Raw genomic sequence first — 17,402 nt, 5'->3', positions numbered from 1 at the left:
ATTATTAAATATAATAATGTGTAAGGTAGGGATTAAAACTGAGTAAGCAATTTAAAAATACCACCACCATGACCAAAGGGAAGGAATCTTATACTAATAGCAACATATTTCACTTACAGTGATTTTTAACATTCCAAATCATGGTAGCCTTGCCTAGGAAGCTAATAAAAATCACCCACTGAAAGCTAAACTACTTGGAATGCCATTCTTCGTGCAGTTTTTTTTACCCTCCTGGAGTTCGTAATCAGAAACAGCAGTAATTCAAACAACCTAGGCTTAACACTAAAGATAAAATTGTAGACCATACTATGATCTGGAGATTAGGTATATGCATGAAGTAAACTTGGTGGCATTAAACAAGGGTGAGTAAATAAATGGAGATGGGTTAAGAAAAATGGCTCTAAGATTTCCATACCAAAACTTAAAAAAGAAATTGGGTTTAATTCCTAGGTTAAAAATTCAAGCCATGGCTACAGACCCACATTACACTAAACCAAAGTAAAGTTAATAGAGAAATACCAAGCATCAATTAGTTAGTCCATGGGTGTATTTCAGAACTTTACCCTCAAAAATTTTAATAATTTTCCTCATAATAGATTATTCATATATTTATCAACTGTCGTCTTGAAGTTACCCATTCATATTTTCAATATGTAGCACATTTTAAACATTTATATTTGTTGTTTATGTAAAGTTTGAACTTTGGAGTTAGTTGTTATTTATTTATTTCATGGTTAAAATGGCCAAATGGAAACATCTACTTTCAAAAGCCACTTAGGAATTTCATATAAAGACTTCTTCAAAGATGAAGAGGATGTGACTGCTCTTGAATAGAATTTTAGTATTTAGGACAACTTCCTCAATAGCAAGAGAGGGTTTTCTTCAAAAGTTCCAAAAAAACCCAGCCCATCTCTAGTTTATAAGATCCCTACCAGAAATCATTATCTTTCTTAAGATGAATCAAAAAAGCTAATCCATAAACATTTACTAATTGTTAAGGAAAGTAAAATTTTTTTCAATACATTAAGTAAAGTGGAATCATGCATTTGCCAAAATTTAATGGGTATTAAATTTCTAAAATATTAAATGGGTTTGTTCTCCTGGTTCCATCTCCAAATTGACTCTGAGTCTATTTCTTTGCAAAAATAAGATGACTTTCCTTTTGAGAAATATATTTTAAAATTTTAACTTTAGCAAAACACTCCTGTATTTCCAGACCCAATAATTTTTTCAATGAATATGATAGCTACTTGTACTTTAAGAGATCATTGTAGTTATCAACTCCTATTATCTAGAATGAAATCAGGGTCAGCTCAAGCTAGGCCTAGCATGGAATTTCTTGCTAAGGGATTTGGGTTTGATCTTGAATGTGCTATAAGAGCAATTGAATAGGCCTAATCAATTGTACTTGGTAATGTACCTCTAGCTCAAAGGTAGAGAAGAGCAGAGAGTATATATACCTACACATACACACAAACATACACGCATAAACACATACATATACACAGTATGGAATATATATAAAACATATATATGATATCAATTAATTAAATATATAATAGTAATTAATATACAATGTTTTATACACTGAGTGGCCAGATTATTATGATCAGCCAAATTATTATGACCACCCCATCAGTACTTCGTTAGGCCACCTTTTGCCTTCAATACTGCGGCGATTCTTCTTGGCATTGACTCCACAAGATGTTGAAAGGTGATGCGAGGAATCTGACACCATGCCTGATGAATAGCACTGTCTAGTTCTGTGAGATTTGATGGTTGTGGAACCAGCTGCCTGATGGCTCTTTTAACTTCGTCCCACAAATGCTCAATTGGATTGAGATCTGGTGATTGTGGGGGCCACCTAAGCAAGGTAAAGTCTCCCTCATGTTCTTGAAACCACTCCTGCACAATACGAGCACCGTGGCATGGCTCATTGTCTTGTTGGAAGAAGCCATCTCCATTGCGATAAGCCATCAACATGATAGGATGAACCTGATCAGCAACAATACTTAGGTATGTTGTGCTATTCAGAGGTTTATAATGGTCTGGCCCTCTAGCAACTTCAGTGCAAAATTATAGCTAATTTGCCTACAAATGTCAGGTGGTCATAATAATCTGGCCACTCAGTGTATTTTATAATTATATATTTATATTACATATCATTCATTATATAATATGTTATCTATTTTGTAGTTTAAAATATATTTTCTATTGTGTGTTGTATATTATAACTATAAAATATATGCAATATTAATTTTATATATCTATATGCTATAGCATGGATAAAGTCATGGAAGACACAAAAAATAACTAGGTAGCTAGCTTTCTGGGTGAATATAATAATGGTTTGCATCATTTGCCAATGATAAACTTGAGAAGAGTATTAGGCAGTATGGAGAAAAAGGTAAGTTTAGTTTCAAAAAGTTGACTTCAAGACACCTGAAGAGATGTCTGACGGGCAGTTCGATATGCATGTCAGCAGCTCAGAATGTTTTGCAACAATTAAAATGTGCCATCAGAATTTAGAATAAGAGCCTTGCATAGGGGTCTTTCAACAAAGAAGAGGCTGAACTGGAATCCAAATGCAGCCCTGGGGGCAAGACTCTTGGGACTCCCATTCCAAGTGAGGATTCCATCTGAGGGAAGCCTGGGGCTTCCTTTGTGGGTACAAACTAGAAATGTAAGCTACTTAAATATAATTAATGTATTCAATAAACAATTACCAGGTGTCTGCCATGTGCACAAGATTCTATAGTTGAGAAAGAATGTTTAGAAAGATCTAGTCCTTTATTATTCTCAAAGTGGATTACCTCAAGTGTTACTTTTTTTAACGGGACATATCTAATTAAAAATTTGAAATAGTGATAAAAGCTGTAAATGCTTTCCACAGACTGATTGAATTTCCTGAGAGCATTAACTGAAGGTGCACTTAAGTTAACTCTTCTTGGAACATAATTCAGTATGTTCATCTGTGAAAACAGATGTTGGTCATATATTTCTCCTTCAGTCTTTTTCCCTTTTACCATCTGCATCTTAAAACAATAAACCCAATGATTATAAATAGTGGCCATACAAATTGTGCGGATGAAATAGTTGAACCATTAATATTTTTAAATGCTCAGAGCAGAGCAGATAATTCTACCATTCACTTTGAGTGAATGAACACCTAGATTTACACCTTAACAAATTCAATTCATGCAGCCCACATTCTTGTTAACAACATTAAAGCTACAATCTCACTCATTTAGCTAATTAATTGTTGAAATCACCAATTAGTATATAAACCACAGGGAGTGAAATAAAATTAAGTCCTATTTTTAGGAAAGAAAAGGAAAGGGTGAAGAAGGGGCAGTCAGGAATTCTTTTGGATGAAAGGGGTGGTGGAAAGATGGTAAGACAGTTACAGATAAAAATTCTGAGGTATAGACTGGCCAGTGTGTGGCTCAGTTGACCTATGAACCAGGAGGTCATGGTTTGATCCTGGTCAGGGCACATGCCCAGTTTTCAGGCTTGATTTCCAGTGGGGGCATGCAGGAGGCAGCCAATAGATGATTTTCTGTCATTGATATTTTTTTCTCTCTCCCTCTCCCTTCCTCTCTCTGAAATCAGTAAAAACATTTTTAAGAAAATTCTGAGTTATAGTTTCCTCATCTTAAAAAGGAAGGCAACATTAGCACGTATCTTGCAGGAAACTTGTATTTGCTGATAATATACATAAAATGCCTAACCCTCTCTTCACCCTTAGAAGGTGTGATGGTAATATCTTTATTTTTAATAGGATAGATAGTTTAAAATTACATAAAGAAAACAGATATTATATGAATTACAACAACAATAAAATATCTGAGTAACATATTTTCTTTGGGAATAAATAACCATAAAACAACAAGTATATATTTGAAATATGTTTTCACAAAGAATTACATTCTTCAGAAACTTAACTGAGACCAACCAACTGGTCTCACTGGCTTAGAGTCAGTGTGAATTTTCATCAGCCTTGTTGTAATGCTCTTCAATGACTGACAAACCAAAACACTGGCAGCCAGTAGTACTAGACCAGTGGTTCTCAACCTTGGCTGTACATTAGAATCACCTGGGAATCTTTTTAAAATCCTGATTTCTGGGCCTCATCCTCCGGAAAGTCTGTTTCTTTGTAATGGGGTGGGGCCACAACATTAGTAACAAAGAAACAGAATCTCCGGAGGATGAGGCCCAGAAATCAGGATTTTAAAAAGATTCCCAGGTGATTCTAATGTGCAGCCAAGGTTGAGAACCACTGTACTAGAGTTGAACTTAGGCTTCCTACTTTACTTGTGGTTTTTGCATACTGCTTTATAATGCACCAAAAATAAACAGCATGTGTGTTTTAAAGGGGTTTTTTTGAGATTATTTTTCATGTCTCAGAAATATAAACAACTAGCTATGATGGTCTAGCAAAGTGTGAACACAGAGATGTGCTCTCAGGAATCACCATGATTCCTACGTCCTTTCTGAAATGATCTGTAAAAGTTAATTTACTCAGAAGGTGGCATTTTAAACCTACGTTCAGAAAGACAAGCATTAAAAGTTTACTTTCCGGGTACTTAAATAATGCCAACTTTTCCTAAAATGGCTCCTTATTCCTATACTTGATTTTCCCCCTACTAACTTCAACATTTATAGTATCTCAGGAGCAATCAGAGAATATAGTTTTGCAACGTTAAAAACCATCCAGATTTTTCTCCCCAAAGTACCTGGTCCCATAGCAGGAATGAGGACACTTTGAGAAATGCACACCTCTTAATAGGCCGGATTCTGCTGATAGCAGAGCACTTGAGGGCAGACACTTTTTAAGTCACCAGAGTAACATTTAATGCACCAGAAGAGTTACCTGAGTAATTTGCACCTCTTTATCAAAAGAAAATGCTCCTCAGTGGTGCTTAATAGCATGTAATGGAGATGCACTCTATGGTATTCTATAAAACTTGACTCAACTGGGTAAAAGAAATCAGAATGAGTTATAAAACCAGAGATGGAGTAATTTTTAAAAGAAATATTGCTATATTTCAAATATATGTAACACTATAATTGCTAATAATGTGTTTCTGAATAAGAGTCCTGTTTTACTTATTTTGCATAATTGATTTTAAAATTCCTATTTATTTAGTAATAGCATTTATGTGTACCTTACAAATACTTATGGTGTTCTTACTACGCGTCTGCCACCTTTAAAAGTCTCTTTTCTCATAGATCTTATAATTCTGTTTTAAAAAAACAAGGCCAGATGACACAAAATAATTAATACAGAAAAGTATTTAAAGAAAGTGAATTCTTGCCCTGGCCAGTGTGACTCAGTTGGTTGAGTCATCCCCATGCACCAAAGGGTGGCTGGTTCCATTCCTGGGCAGGGCACATGCCCAGGTTGTGGGCTTGATCCCCAGCAGGGGAACTGCAGGAGGCAGCAGATCCGTTTCTCTCTCACACATCAATGTTTCCTCTCTCTCTTCTTCCTCTCTATCTAAAATCAATAAAAAAAAATTTTTTTTTTAAAAAAAAAGAAAGTAATCTTAGTTGAAAAGCATCTAAATTCATATTTGCTCAGAAAATTACTTCTCTGAGATTAATAAATGCTAGATTTCAGTCCAAGTTCAATTGAATGATGGAAGTTAGTAGTTCCTTTCTCTAGACTTTCCCCAGCATTTTCTTCAAATACAGTGGGGCCTTGACTTACGAGTGTCCGGACTAATGAGTTTTTTGAGATACCAGCTGTCTCTCGGCCAAGTTTTTGCATTGAGTTCATAGAGTAATTTGAGTTAAGGAGCTCCTTAATGAGCTCGGTCTCTGAACAAATTAAACTCGTAAGCCAAGGCCCCACTGTATCAATTATAATTGTGTTGTAATCTATTAAATTTCATGTTAGCTTTGTCCTGTGATCTCCTTGAGGCTCCTTAAACTATCCTCTTATGCTGGGCTAAGTACAATGACTGGCATATAGGAGATCTTTCATAAAGAAGAAAGAAAGAAAACGTTTATTTTATGAATGCTTTCTTTGTCCCCTTTCCTTCTTATTTCACATACAAATTGTACATTAAAACCTGAATTAGGAAGCCTAGAAATGGTGGGAATTTGATCAAGGCACTTAAGCTCCATTCCTCATACCCTAATTTGCTATTTCCAGATCCACAATTCTGTAAGTCATTCCAATAATTTAAACTTTGCAGACAGTTATTTTTCACCTTCTCGAAGTAATAACTCATTTATTTGCTTGATTTACATGCATAGTCTAGCCAGTGCTTCTCATCTGATAATGATCCTGATACTGAGAGCATTTACTTCCTTGTTTTCCAGGAGGACAAAGAAATATTATCTCTAAATCTCATTGTCTGCAATGATTTTTCTTTTAACTGACATCCTAGAATATGTCTTGGGGATACATACAATTGGCCAGGACTCCAAAATTTGCATGAAGCCCTAAAATATGTTAAATCCACCTCATCTGCTGAATAGGAGAACCCAAAGAAGACAGATTTCAAGTGCATTCCTAGTCCTTTATAACTTCAAATTTTAGAGAATTCCTACTATGAGAACCTTATAATAAGTTTTCTTTTCCTGTGTGTGGATTTTTCCCATGTGCGGCATTCCATGGTGGACTCAAGTTAAAATTCCTTTCGATTTCTAAGAATCATTTATATCTCTAATACTTATAGGGTGGGCCAAAAGTAGGTTTACAGTTGTGAGAATAGAGAGTTTATTCTTGTATTATTGTTTATTAATATTGTATTAGTTTCTATACAAACAACTGTAAACCTACTTTTGCCCCACCCTGTACAGTGAAGAAATCCAAGAGTTTCTGGTGAGCAGTGAGGGGGCTAGCAGGCCATATAAGGTTCAATGACACACTACATGATGACAAAGGAAAAACATCCAGTACAGATCACATACCACACATTTCCCTGAGACAAGCTGACTGGTATTACTATAGGATAATATGGGTGTCTATATTGTGTATAAAACCATGATATTAGAAAAAATATAGACCACGGAAATTGGAATAGAAATATTTTCCTGATCTCAATTCACTATTATTATTGAGAACATGTAAACAGTGAACCCAAGACCTGAACTAAGTGAAATAAATCCTTGATTTCCTCTACTAATGGTAAGGAATCTCAGAAAATCTAAAACTCACTTTGCCTGGGTAAAAATTCATTTTGGCTGACTATCTGGTTATAATTTCAGTAGACTATTTCCCCTCTTCCTAGCCTTTTCAAGGAGGAAAGAGCATAGTATTAATTTGCATAAAGAAAACTATAGAAGAGCACACTTTTGTGCAATGAAACATAAGGTTTTTACACCGTTTTATAATGGGATTCCACTGTGATTGTTTCACTGAATCCAGTAGTGAATACTTTTGGTACACAGCTAATTAACCCTTGAGTTAAGAAGCCTCACTTCAACTCATATCTACGATTTCTAGTTATAGAGCTTTTAAAATTCATGCTGAATTTCTTCAGCTTAGTTGTTCCTGTTTTCAAAGTTGTCATTGGAAGCTCTTTCTGCCTTAGTTCCTAAAGTTAATCATTCATTCATGTAATCTTCATTGCATTCAAGCCCTATTAGGCACTGTATATTTTCCATGTACTTGGGATATAGCTGCGAACAGGGACACTTCTCATTTCAATCTTGGTCAACAGTTGAAAAGTGTAAAATATTAGTCCACCAATTAGCTGTCTAGAGCTTCAGATAAAGTCAAGTAAAGCCAAGTCAGTTAGTTCACGTTAAACATGTTCTGCGGCAAATCCCCAAGATGATGCCAGTTTAAAAGTTCTGACAGATCTGGGGGTGGATGTGGCTGGTATTGCTGTCTCTGCTCAAGGTTGTTTCACTATTTTGCAGAACCTACCAGGAACATAGAGCATCTGAAAAAGGATTCAGAACTTCCATAACCTGGGAAAACCTAAAACCTATCTTATCTCTGCTCCTAAACCCTATAGACTGCAACCCTGGGATCTCTAACACTCTAGAACAAAAGAAGCAAAAAGTGGTGCATCCCCTTTGTTAAAAATAATAATAAAATGGGGATGATTTTACTACTAGAGGAGATATTATTGGTTATTCATATACAAAGTATAAAACTTTTATTTCATAAAGCTAAGAAGGCACTTTTGACCTTGTAAGCAAAAATTCATTTTCCATTCTAGTACATCAAAGAAAGTTTTATTTAATTCCAGTCAAGTACATACATAAAATTCTTCTCTGAAATGTCTCTGATGAGAAATTCTGGCAGCTTGAAGTCAAGTCCTCCCTCAGGAAATCACAGCTGAAAGACCAACACCCACAACATCCACCAAAAAAGGCAACAGGATCCAGAACAGGGTCTGTAAACCTTTTCTGTAAGAGCCCAAACTGTAGCTAATTTAGGCTTTGCAGGCAGTATGGCCTACATCATATTCACTCAACTCTGTCCTTGTAGAGTGAAGCCAACCTTAGACCACGTTAGTAAATAATCATGCCTGTGTTCCAGTAAAACTTGATTTATAAAAATAGGCAGCTGACCAGATTTTGCTCACAGGCCACAGTTTGCCTGATCTAGGTGGTCTGTGTTCTGAGAAAGGGTAACGTTTCTCATATTAGGTTCTCACTTCTATTTTACTCCCTGTCACATATTGAAATAAACATAAGCATGAAACTTAAATAGTGAAAGACATAATGTTTCATTTATCATCAGATATCATTTGTAATAAAGATTTCCTGGTGAAGGATATATTTAGAAACCCAGTGTTTACCTATTTAAATGCTATTTATTGCTACACTGATACACTTTTGATCATTTTTCTATATTGTCGATCCTTATCCCATGCTCATATAGTGAGTGTAAGTTACATTTTTCTTACTGTTTTTGCTAGAGATATTCTCAGGGTACTTGAACTATCTGGGGGCATATACCCCATATCAGTTGATCTCAGCCTGCAGTGATTTTCCAGGTGATATTGCCATTACCACCATCTTTTGTATCAGCCATCAATGTCAACGATCTCTTTCAAGTAATCCTTTTTCTTATGTACATACTTCCTCCCAACATAGCCCCATGCATCAAGTCTGCTCTCTACTCAAAAACTGAATTCTGTTCAAAAGACCCAGATAACTTAGTTTCTGGCATCACATAAGTCACCACAAACCCAATATTAAGTCCTTGTCCCTCTGATGGAGTCATATTTATTTTCTGGGGCCATAAACATTACAAACACTATTTTCTACAATACTCAAAATCTTAGTTGCTTGTTTTTTATGTGTTGGCTAGGTTCCAAAATGTTGCAGTTCCTGAAAGTCTGATGAACCAGTAAATGATGAGTTTTCCTAGAGTATTAATACCTCTTTATTTTCTAACTTCTTTATTTGGAAAAACTAAGATGATATCTTTTTCTTTACCAAATTTGCTCAAAATTTACTCTTCTCCATAGCCTGCTTATTTCTGACTAACTTTGCCTAGAACAGTTTTGCACTATGGATCTTAACCCAGGCCTATAAAAATGATCTAAAGAAGCATTTGAAAAAAATACCAAACCCTGGTCCCACCCTATAGAGTTTTCTAGTCATTTGGTAAGGGATACATTAGTCATTTTTGGTTTGGTTTTGTTTTGTTTCGTTTTAACCTCTCAGGTGATTCTCAAGTTAACTGAGGCCTAAGAACCACCAGTTTTCTAAACCTGATTTCTTTTAGGAGTCTTTATAAAGGATTAAATATGATATTTCTCTTTCTACTTTGTGGTATGGAAACTTAATACAATAAATGTGAAGTTACTGAAGAACTTCAACTTTCCCCTGTTGAAAAATGCCCTGCAAGTTTAATTCCACATGACTGCATTTCAAAATATATACCCTTTTTGGATTAACGCACTATGTGGAACATGTAGTAAGGCTTGAGCTGTCGATGTTGAGATCTTGCAATCTCTCTTCTTGGGTTGACTATTGTGTCTTAAACATTTTTGATACCTGTGAAGCCACGTGAATGTTACTGTTTTTCTCTTGTTCATAGCCCCAGAAGAATGGGCCACGACCCGCTCCAGCCTGAAGGCACCACCGGCAAGGTCAGCCAGAGGGGGATACAGGGAGCACCCCTATGGTAGATATTGAAGGTCCTCCTCACCTGTGACCTCACCTCAGAGACAATGCATAGCCTCTGGTCTCCACATAAACAGCAACAAGACAAGTAATAGTCCTTTTTTTTCCTATTCTAGGGATAACTCCTTTATGATTACTCCCATATATTTCTTGTATTTCCTCTATACTGTTGGCGTGACATTGACACTAGTATTAATTTTTAAAATGGACTGAAAGAGACATTGGCAAGCATTCTCTACAAACCATTCAGTAGGATGATATTCTCTTGGTTGTTTTTCATTGTTGTGTGTAATTTTTTTTTTCTTCTTTCTTTTTCTTTTTTTTTTCTTTTTTTAGAAAGAGCATGAATCTGTTGACAGATTTTGAGTCTCAATCAACTAGCAAAAACTTTGTTTAGGGTTGCTAAAAGACTGTAACATGATTTTTGAAGTAGCTGCTAATAAAGTTGTAGATAAGATGTTTTAACCTGTCTTTTAATATCTGTTAGTTAGATGAAGATGTTCGATATTAAGTTTGTAAATTTAATTTTAAATGCTGTTTTAATGGGGTTGAAAACAAGCAGCTACTGTATGTATGTAGCTAACTGAATTTGTTCAGTGTTTTAACCTGTATTTGTTAAAAAAGAAAAAAAAAACACATAAAGTTCCATGTGTAAGCTTCTCTAAATAGGAAACCACAATTTGTCAAATATGTTTGCCATAATTTGTCAATAAAGCTGAAAACTTTTGTAAAAACTAAATTTGGAATTACTTGTTTTCTAGCTTTAAATGTCTGCTTTATTTCTTCTTCAAGAGATGCCTAAAATGTTTTCTATTTAAAAATTACAAAAATGAACCCAAGCCTGTTTTAAGATATTTGTGTAATACTTAAAAAAATGTATTAATAACTTATGGTTGTTAAATAATTTAAAAGTTAACAAACTAAACTGTTACATGAATCATGGTTAGTAAACACTAATGTATAACTTGTTAATGGAGAAAAATGGATTTAGAATAATAAATGGATTTTAAACTATCCTCTAAGCTTTATCTTGCTAAACACAAATTCTGATTGACTTGTTTGCATTAGCATGTCTCTCCTGAGAAAGAGTAATGGAGTATAAAGAGGTAAGATTACCACTTACCACTGTCTAAATGCCTAGTTCTTCAACCTTTGAGTTTCCCCGCACATTAAATATCCCATCCAACATGTAAGCATTGCGTAGATTCACTTTATTGTTTTCACTCAAAGGAGTGCGTGGACTTCATTTGCGTAGTTTATAACAATTTGTTTTGACAAACAAATCATCAGTGTCACTGGCCAGTTGTTGCTATTCAACCTCAAAAACTTTATTTGTAATTTTCAGTGCTAAATATCACCGCCCTTGAAGGCAGTTTAGAGGGCTGATATTTCTTTTGAGACTATCAGACTTGATGGCTGATGATTATTAAGGAAATATGTCGCAGGACTCAAAGGATGACTAAACGTTAAACAGGTAACACTAATAGTAACTCTGTAATTTTGCCTATGTAACAGTAATGTTAAATATTCTCAGTTATTAAGTTCCTGATAGTTAAAAAAGTAAACCTACAAAAACATAACAAATAGGTCTATAGGTTATTAAAACAACTAATTAACATTAACTAGAGGCACCAAAATTATTTTACAATATATAACCCTCAAGGTAATAAACAGAACTAAAATTAATAATAATAGTAATGCAACTCTTGCTAACATCAAACGTAAGCTAAATTTTGATGGAAAACAAAAAAAAAGAAAGTAAAAGACTTGATGGTAGGGATGAATGCCAAAACTGTTAATCTTTTAAATACAGTTTTTTTGTTTATGGTGGCTTTTGTCGATGTGATTGGTTTACTTTTTTGCTGCTAACCAGCTTAGGCATATTGCTGTTCAGTTTTTGCAGCTGGAGTTGCATGCTAATAGTTTTATGAAGTGTGTGTCTGTCATCAATTAAAATTGTAAATATTTGCCTTTCACAAAATGCTATTGAGTTATATTTAATTTTCTTTTTTTATTCTTTCTCACTATTTCAGGTACCCACAAGCAAAGAGCATATAATTGAATAGCAGAAGTGATGGGCTAAGAAAAGTAGAGGTAAGCTTAATTTTTATCATCTCTGAAATAGACCGTCTTTACCAACATGAAGCTGTGGCACTGGACTGCAACACCAAATGCCACTTGGTGAATAACTGAAAAGGTTTAGATGGTTGTCAAGGAACAAAGTTATTTTTATCTCCCTTGAAATAAGGTGACATACCTTGGTGTTTACCTGGCAAGACTTTCTGAGCTTGTCCAGAAGCTTGTCAAATGAAACGTGAATTAGTAGTTAATATTCAGCCCTTTTCTTTGCTGCGAACTACCACATATTACGTCCTCTAAATTTTACGAATAAAGAATATTAAAACTTGCACTCTTCAGATATAAGAGAAGGAAATCACAATTATTGGCTGAGGTGGAGGGATGGGAAAGGGAACCCCATAACAAACCCCTCACCCACCCCTTATCAATAAGATAAAATTTACTAACATTAACACTTATTTAGTAAGATAAAAATAACTAAACTGACCATTGTTTCCCCCATTTATCCCACTGGATTTATCAATAAACTTGTTTCTTATCTGTCAGTCTATTTGATTCTGCAAGTATTTACTGAATACAAACACTATTGGAAATGGAGACTTGATTCCTGTACACAAGGAATTGGAAACATTAGCCAAGAAACCTCCCACTGAAAACAATGCAAGGGCACATATCTGACTTAACTCTCAAAAAAGGTTACTGGCCCTAGCTGGTTTCGATCAGTGGATAGAGCACCGGCCTGCAGACTGAAGGGTTCCAGGTTTGATTGCGGTCAAGGGCACATGCTTGGGTTGTGGGCTCAATCCCCAGTAGGGGGTGTGCAGGAGGCAGCTAATCAATGATTCTCATCATTGATGTTTCTATCTCTCTCTCCCTCTCCCTTCTTCTCTGAAATCAATAAAAATATACTAGTATGTATATAAAAGGGTTACTGTTTTTATAAACCAAGGGGATAAATAATCTCTAATCCAGTTATCCTGCATATTATTCTCCTTTGATCCTTTTCCAACCATAGGCGTGATCTTGTAAAGCAATGAAAGAGAAACCAGTCAGAGTTGGTTACTATTTTGATATATTAATCAATATGGTTTGTTGTTGCAATTTTTGTTGTGTCATAACTCTGTGACTCTCTCACCATTCAACACAGGGCAGAGCTATCACAGAAACACAGGTGTTGAACAGAAGAGAATATTCTTGTCTGTAAAGCTCAAAAACAATGATTTGTGAGAAAGAGAATTTTGTGTTTCAAAAGCTTGCATTTTTAGTAGGCTTTAAGTAGGACAGAAAGTTTGTGTTAACTGTAGATATAAAAGACTCCCATCCATCTATAAATATAATACCCTAACATGCAAATAGACTGAATGCTGGAACTGAACAGTCGAACAACTCGTCACTATGACGTGTGCTGACCACCAGGGGGCACACAGGGAACATGGTGGCATCGGCCGCAGCGGGAAGGTGGAGCAGGTGAGCGGGGGCGCCAGACCAACGCGGGGCACTGGGTCTCTGTCATCCGGGCAAGCCTCTGGTGGTTACTGAAAATTCTTTGCTCCCGTGCACCACAGTTCCGCCCTGCGTTTGCACCTGCTGCTGGCACTGACCCTGCTTGCAACCACTGCTAGATCCCTTGCTCGGTGCTGTCAGTGGGTGCGAGCGGCAGCTGCTGGCCCCAGTTGCCCCTCAGGGCTTCTCCGCCTCCCCCTATTCCTGAGGGACACTTGGGCAGCAGCCACCACTCGCACCTGCTGCTGGCGCTGGCACCAATCACTCTGCACTGTCAGCGGGTATGAGCCCTGATGGTAGGAGTGGGGCTGCCGACAGACAGGGGACCAGAGGCCATGGTGGGAGGGGCCGGGCGGGGGCATGGAGGATGGGTCGAGACCCGCCCTTGTGCCCACCGCAGCCTCGTTGCCCACAGTTCAAGGCGCATGAATTTGTGCACTGGGCCCTAATGAATAAATAGACTACTACCCACCTCCACACATCAAAAGGTAAGTGTTGTATACCAAGCTGAGAAGAAAGCCTAAGAGGCAGCAGTAACTAAGGTTTTAGTGTGGGATGTTAGTGTGGCCTCAAGTATGAGGTCTGCACAATATGTCAGTTATCCAATAAAAACCTGAGATAGTTTTGGAACACAAAGGGGACCTTTGCCTAAAGAGGAGGCTGGGGAGGCAGCAAGCTTCTCAGAGTTCCCCCACATCCATGTGTTCCAGGTGCAATCCTGCAGATGGATGTTTCCTTAGAACGTTTCGCCTTGCTGGCAAGAGTGAACGAAGCAGGTGTGGCCAAGAGAATCACACAGACAGTCACCTCTACAGGTAGGCAGGGAGGACCCAGGAGCCTCAGCCTGGGCCACCCCTGACCAGGTGTATCAGTGGATACAACCTGGGAAGGTAAGAAGATCAGCTGCTCTCTGCCACCAACACCTCCAAAACTTAAATGCCGTCAGAAAAAAAAGAAGAAAAAGAGGGGAAAACATGAATTTCTGAGTTAACAGAGGAAATCCTGACCAAAATTCATCTGAACTGGCTGATATTATTTTTCTCCATCTGGCAGTATGGCAATTTGAGAATGAAATTAAGTTGAGGTATAGAAAAATACAATTATATATACTCTAGAGGCCTGGTGTATGAAATTTGTGCACTTGGGGGTGTGTCCCTCAGCCTGGCCTGCGCCCTCTCACAGTCTGGGACCCCTCGGGGGATGTCAACTGCCGGCTTAGGTGCAGTCCTCACAAGGACCGGGCCTAAGCCGGCAGTTGCATTACTCTCGCAGTCTGGGACCCCTCGCTCCTTACTGCTTGGCTCGCTGCTCCTTAGTGCTGGTGTGGAGGCAGGAGAGGATCCCGCCACCGCCACTGTGCTCACCAGCCATGAGCCTGGCTTCTGGTGAGCGGCTCTCCCTCTGTGGGAGTGGACTGACCACCAGGGTACAGCTCCTGCATTGAGTGTCTGACCCCTGGTAGTCAGTGTGCATCATAGTGACGGGGCATTCTGGTTGTTCCGCCTTCATGGTCGCTTAGGCTTTTGTTATATAAGTTGCAATCATTTATTGCATAACTTGTCTGACTCTTAAAATAATCAGAAGTGAATACAGCAGGTTTCCCTGGCAACAGGGAATGAAAATTTCCTTAACTTAGTGGCCTCTTAGCCAAAACCACTGATAGCCCTCACTGGTGTAGCTCAGTGGATAGAGTGTCAGTCTGCAAACTGAAGGGTCCTTGTTCAATTTTGGTTAAGGGCACATACCTCAGTTGCATGCTTAATCTGAGGCCCTGGTCAGGGGCCCACGAGAGGTAACCAATCGATGTGTCTCTCTTACATGGATGTTTCTTTCTGTGTCTCTCCCCTTCCCTTCCACTCTCTCTAAAAATCAATGGAAACCTATCCTCAGGTGAGGATTAAACAAAAAACCCACTGATAGAATGAAAACTTTTCAGAGTGGCACTAACTGATGAACATCTGCCAGACAGGGTGCCTTCTTCTCCTCAGTATCAAGTAATGATGTGGGGTCCCACCTGGATCCCTTTATGACATCATGTCTGCTCTCCCTAATTTCAAAGTGCTGGCTCCCAAAGATGGCAGAGCAGGTACTTTCCTAGTTCTAGAGCTATGGCCCATACAAACATTCTCAGGTTTGACATTCATCTTGTGCAGGTCATACAAACTTGCATAGCAAATTAAAGTTTTTAAATAACAGTGTGTTCCATCTAAGTGTAGTTGAAGTTGTCCGTGGCCATGTTCCATACATTCTATCAGGTAGTGCTATAACTCTTGATATACTACTGATGATCCTTATAACAATCAGGAACTCAGAAAACACCAAAGGTATCTAGCTTGGGCACTAAAAAAAAATACTTTAAATAGTAATAACAAGAGTAATTTATATTTGTCCAGCAAAAAGTTTGACTACACTCAATTATGATTCAATCAAAAATCAATTTGATGCCAATTAAGAGACCAAATAGTGCATTTAAGTCTTATTTGTACTATTTAGATAATTTTTACTTTTAGTGTATTAATGGAAGTAAGGCCATTTAACTTAATGATAATTGAAGGACTAACAATTTTTAAATACATTTGGAATAGAATGACAGTAAATGTTCTTATTAATTCTTTTAAAAGAAAGGGTTTTTTTTAAACTATTAAAATGTTACTCTTGTTACTTTAGTTTTTCACTATATCTATGTCTGTTGGTTAATGTAACATAGAGCTTATAGGGTTTGTTTGTTTTCTGTGCTTTTTAAACAGAATAGAGAACAGTGATCAGGAATCTGAATTGTCTAAATACCAAGTATCAGTTTCAGTATCAAAGGGCTGTCTGTTACTAAAAACTCCATCTGTTTGACACTCTTGAAGGTTCCATAGGAAAGTTTAATTTTTACTGCAAAATAATATGTAGTAAATGATTTCAAATATCCAATTGCATGGTAATTTACAAAATTGATGACATGATTATGTTTGATATGAGGACAGAGTATTAATAATGGAAACAATAGTAATACTAGGGCCATCTGTTTCACAAACATACATGCCTGGCAAGGTACTAGAATTTTCACATAAAGACTAACATGAAACATCTGTAATCTTACAACAAGCTTACAGAAGAAGGACAATTAACCCCATTTTATAGAAGAGAAAATTGAAATTCAGAGGTTTAACTAATGTCACACAACTTATATGTAACAAAACCAATATTTAAAACAAAGTTTGATAGCCCACATTTTCCAGAATTCTTTGGTGATTCCCAGCTTTTCATGAATTTGATTGAAATGAGAATCTAAAATTTCAAATAGCCTTAATATAAGTTCTCTTCTATAGCAGTATGATGAATAGTGACTAAAAATATTACAAAAATATTTAACTTGAAGTGCACCTTTACCTTGATCTTTCCTCAAATTTGTCATTTTTTCAAAAGTTCTGATTTCATCAGAGAAAAATATAAATGAAAGTATCCTACATTTGTCATAAAGTATGAATTCATTTGTAATCTAAACTCTATTTTAACATTAAAATCTCACATAATTAAAAAAAGCATGAAAGCAATTTCAGGCTTTTATTCTTCAATCTATAAATAAGAACTCAGCTTTAAAGTATGAGGGTTAATTTCAAATCAGAAATATCTTTGTGTAAGTCATGCAGCCATGTGTTAAGGACACAAACTACAAGTATCACTCAATGTTAAATGTTTTTTTTAAAAAGCATTTCCTATTGCCAATG

General features: G+C 36.7%; 1 protein-coding gene across 10 annotated transcripts in view; it reads left to right on the top strand.

Moving 5' to 3' along the window:
• KHDRBS2 (KH RNA binding domain containing, signal transduction associated 2) overlaps nt 1-17,402 on the top strand; it is a 551,961-nt gene that overhangs the window by 491,840 nt on the left and 42,719 nt on the right. For 2 of the 10 annotated variants that reach the window (XR_013996152.1, XR_013996153.1), the window contains exons 9-11: nt 10,019-10,192; nt 12,138-12,198; nt 14,397-14,632. The exons of 1 other annotated variant lie outside the window; for it this stretch is intronic. Coding sequence is in view for 3 of the 9 variants with exons in the window: in XM_081094149.1 (XP_080950275.1) it covers nt 10,019-10,070; nt 10,441-10,501 (113 nt within the window). In the remaining 6 variants the exon portion in view is untranslated. Of the gene's footprint in view, nt 1-10,018; nt 10,839-12,137; nt 12,610-14,396; nt 14,633-17,402 lie in introns of those variants that run through there. 7 more of the 10 variants (XR_013996149.1, XR_013996151.1, XM_081094151.1 and 4 more) reach the window with 6 other exon arrangements.

Source organism: Myotis nattereri, assembly GCF_964212035.1.
Source record: "Myotis nattereri genome assembly, chromosome: 6".
Taxonomy (NCBI): domain Eukaryota; kingdom Metazoa; phylum Chordata; class Mammalia; order Chiroptera; family Vespertilionidae; genus Myotis; species Myotis nattereri.
The sequence above is the reverse complement of the archived record's forward strand: the minus strand, read 5'-3'. Positions and strand labels throughout refer to the sequence as shown.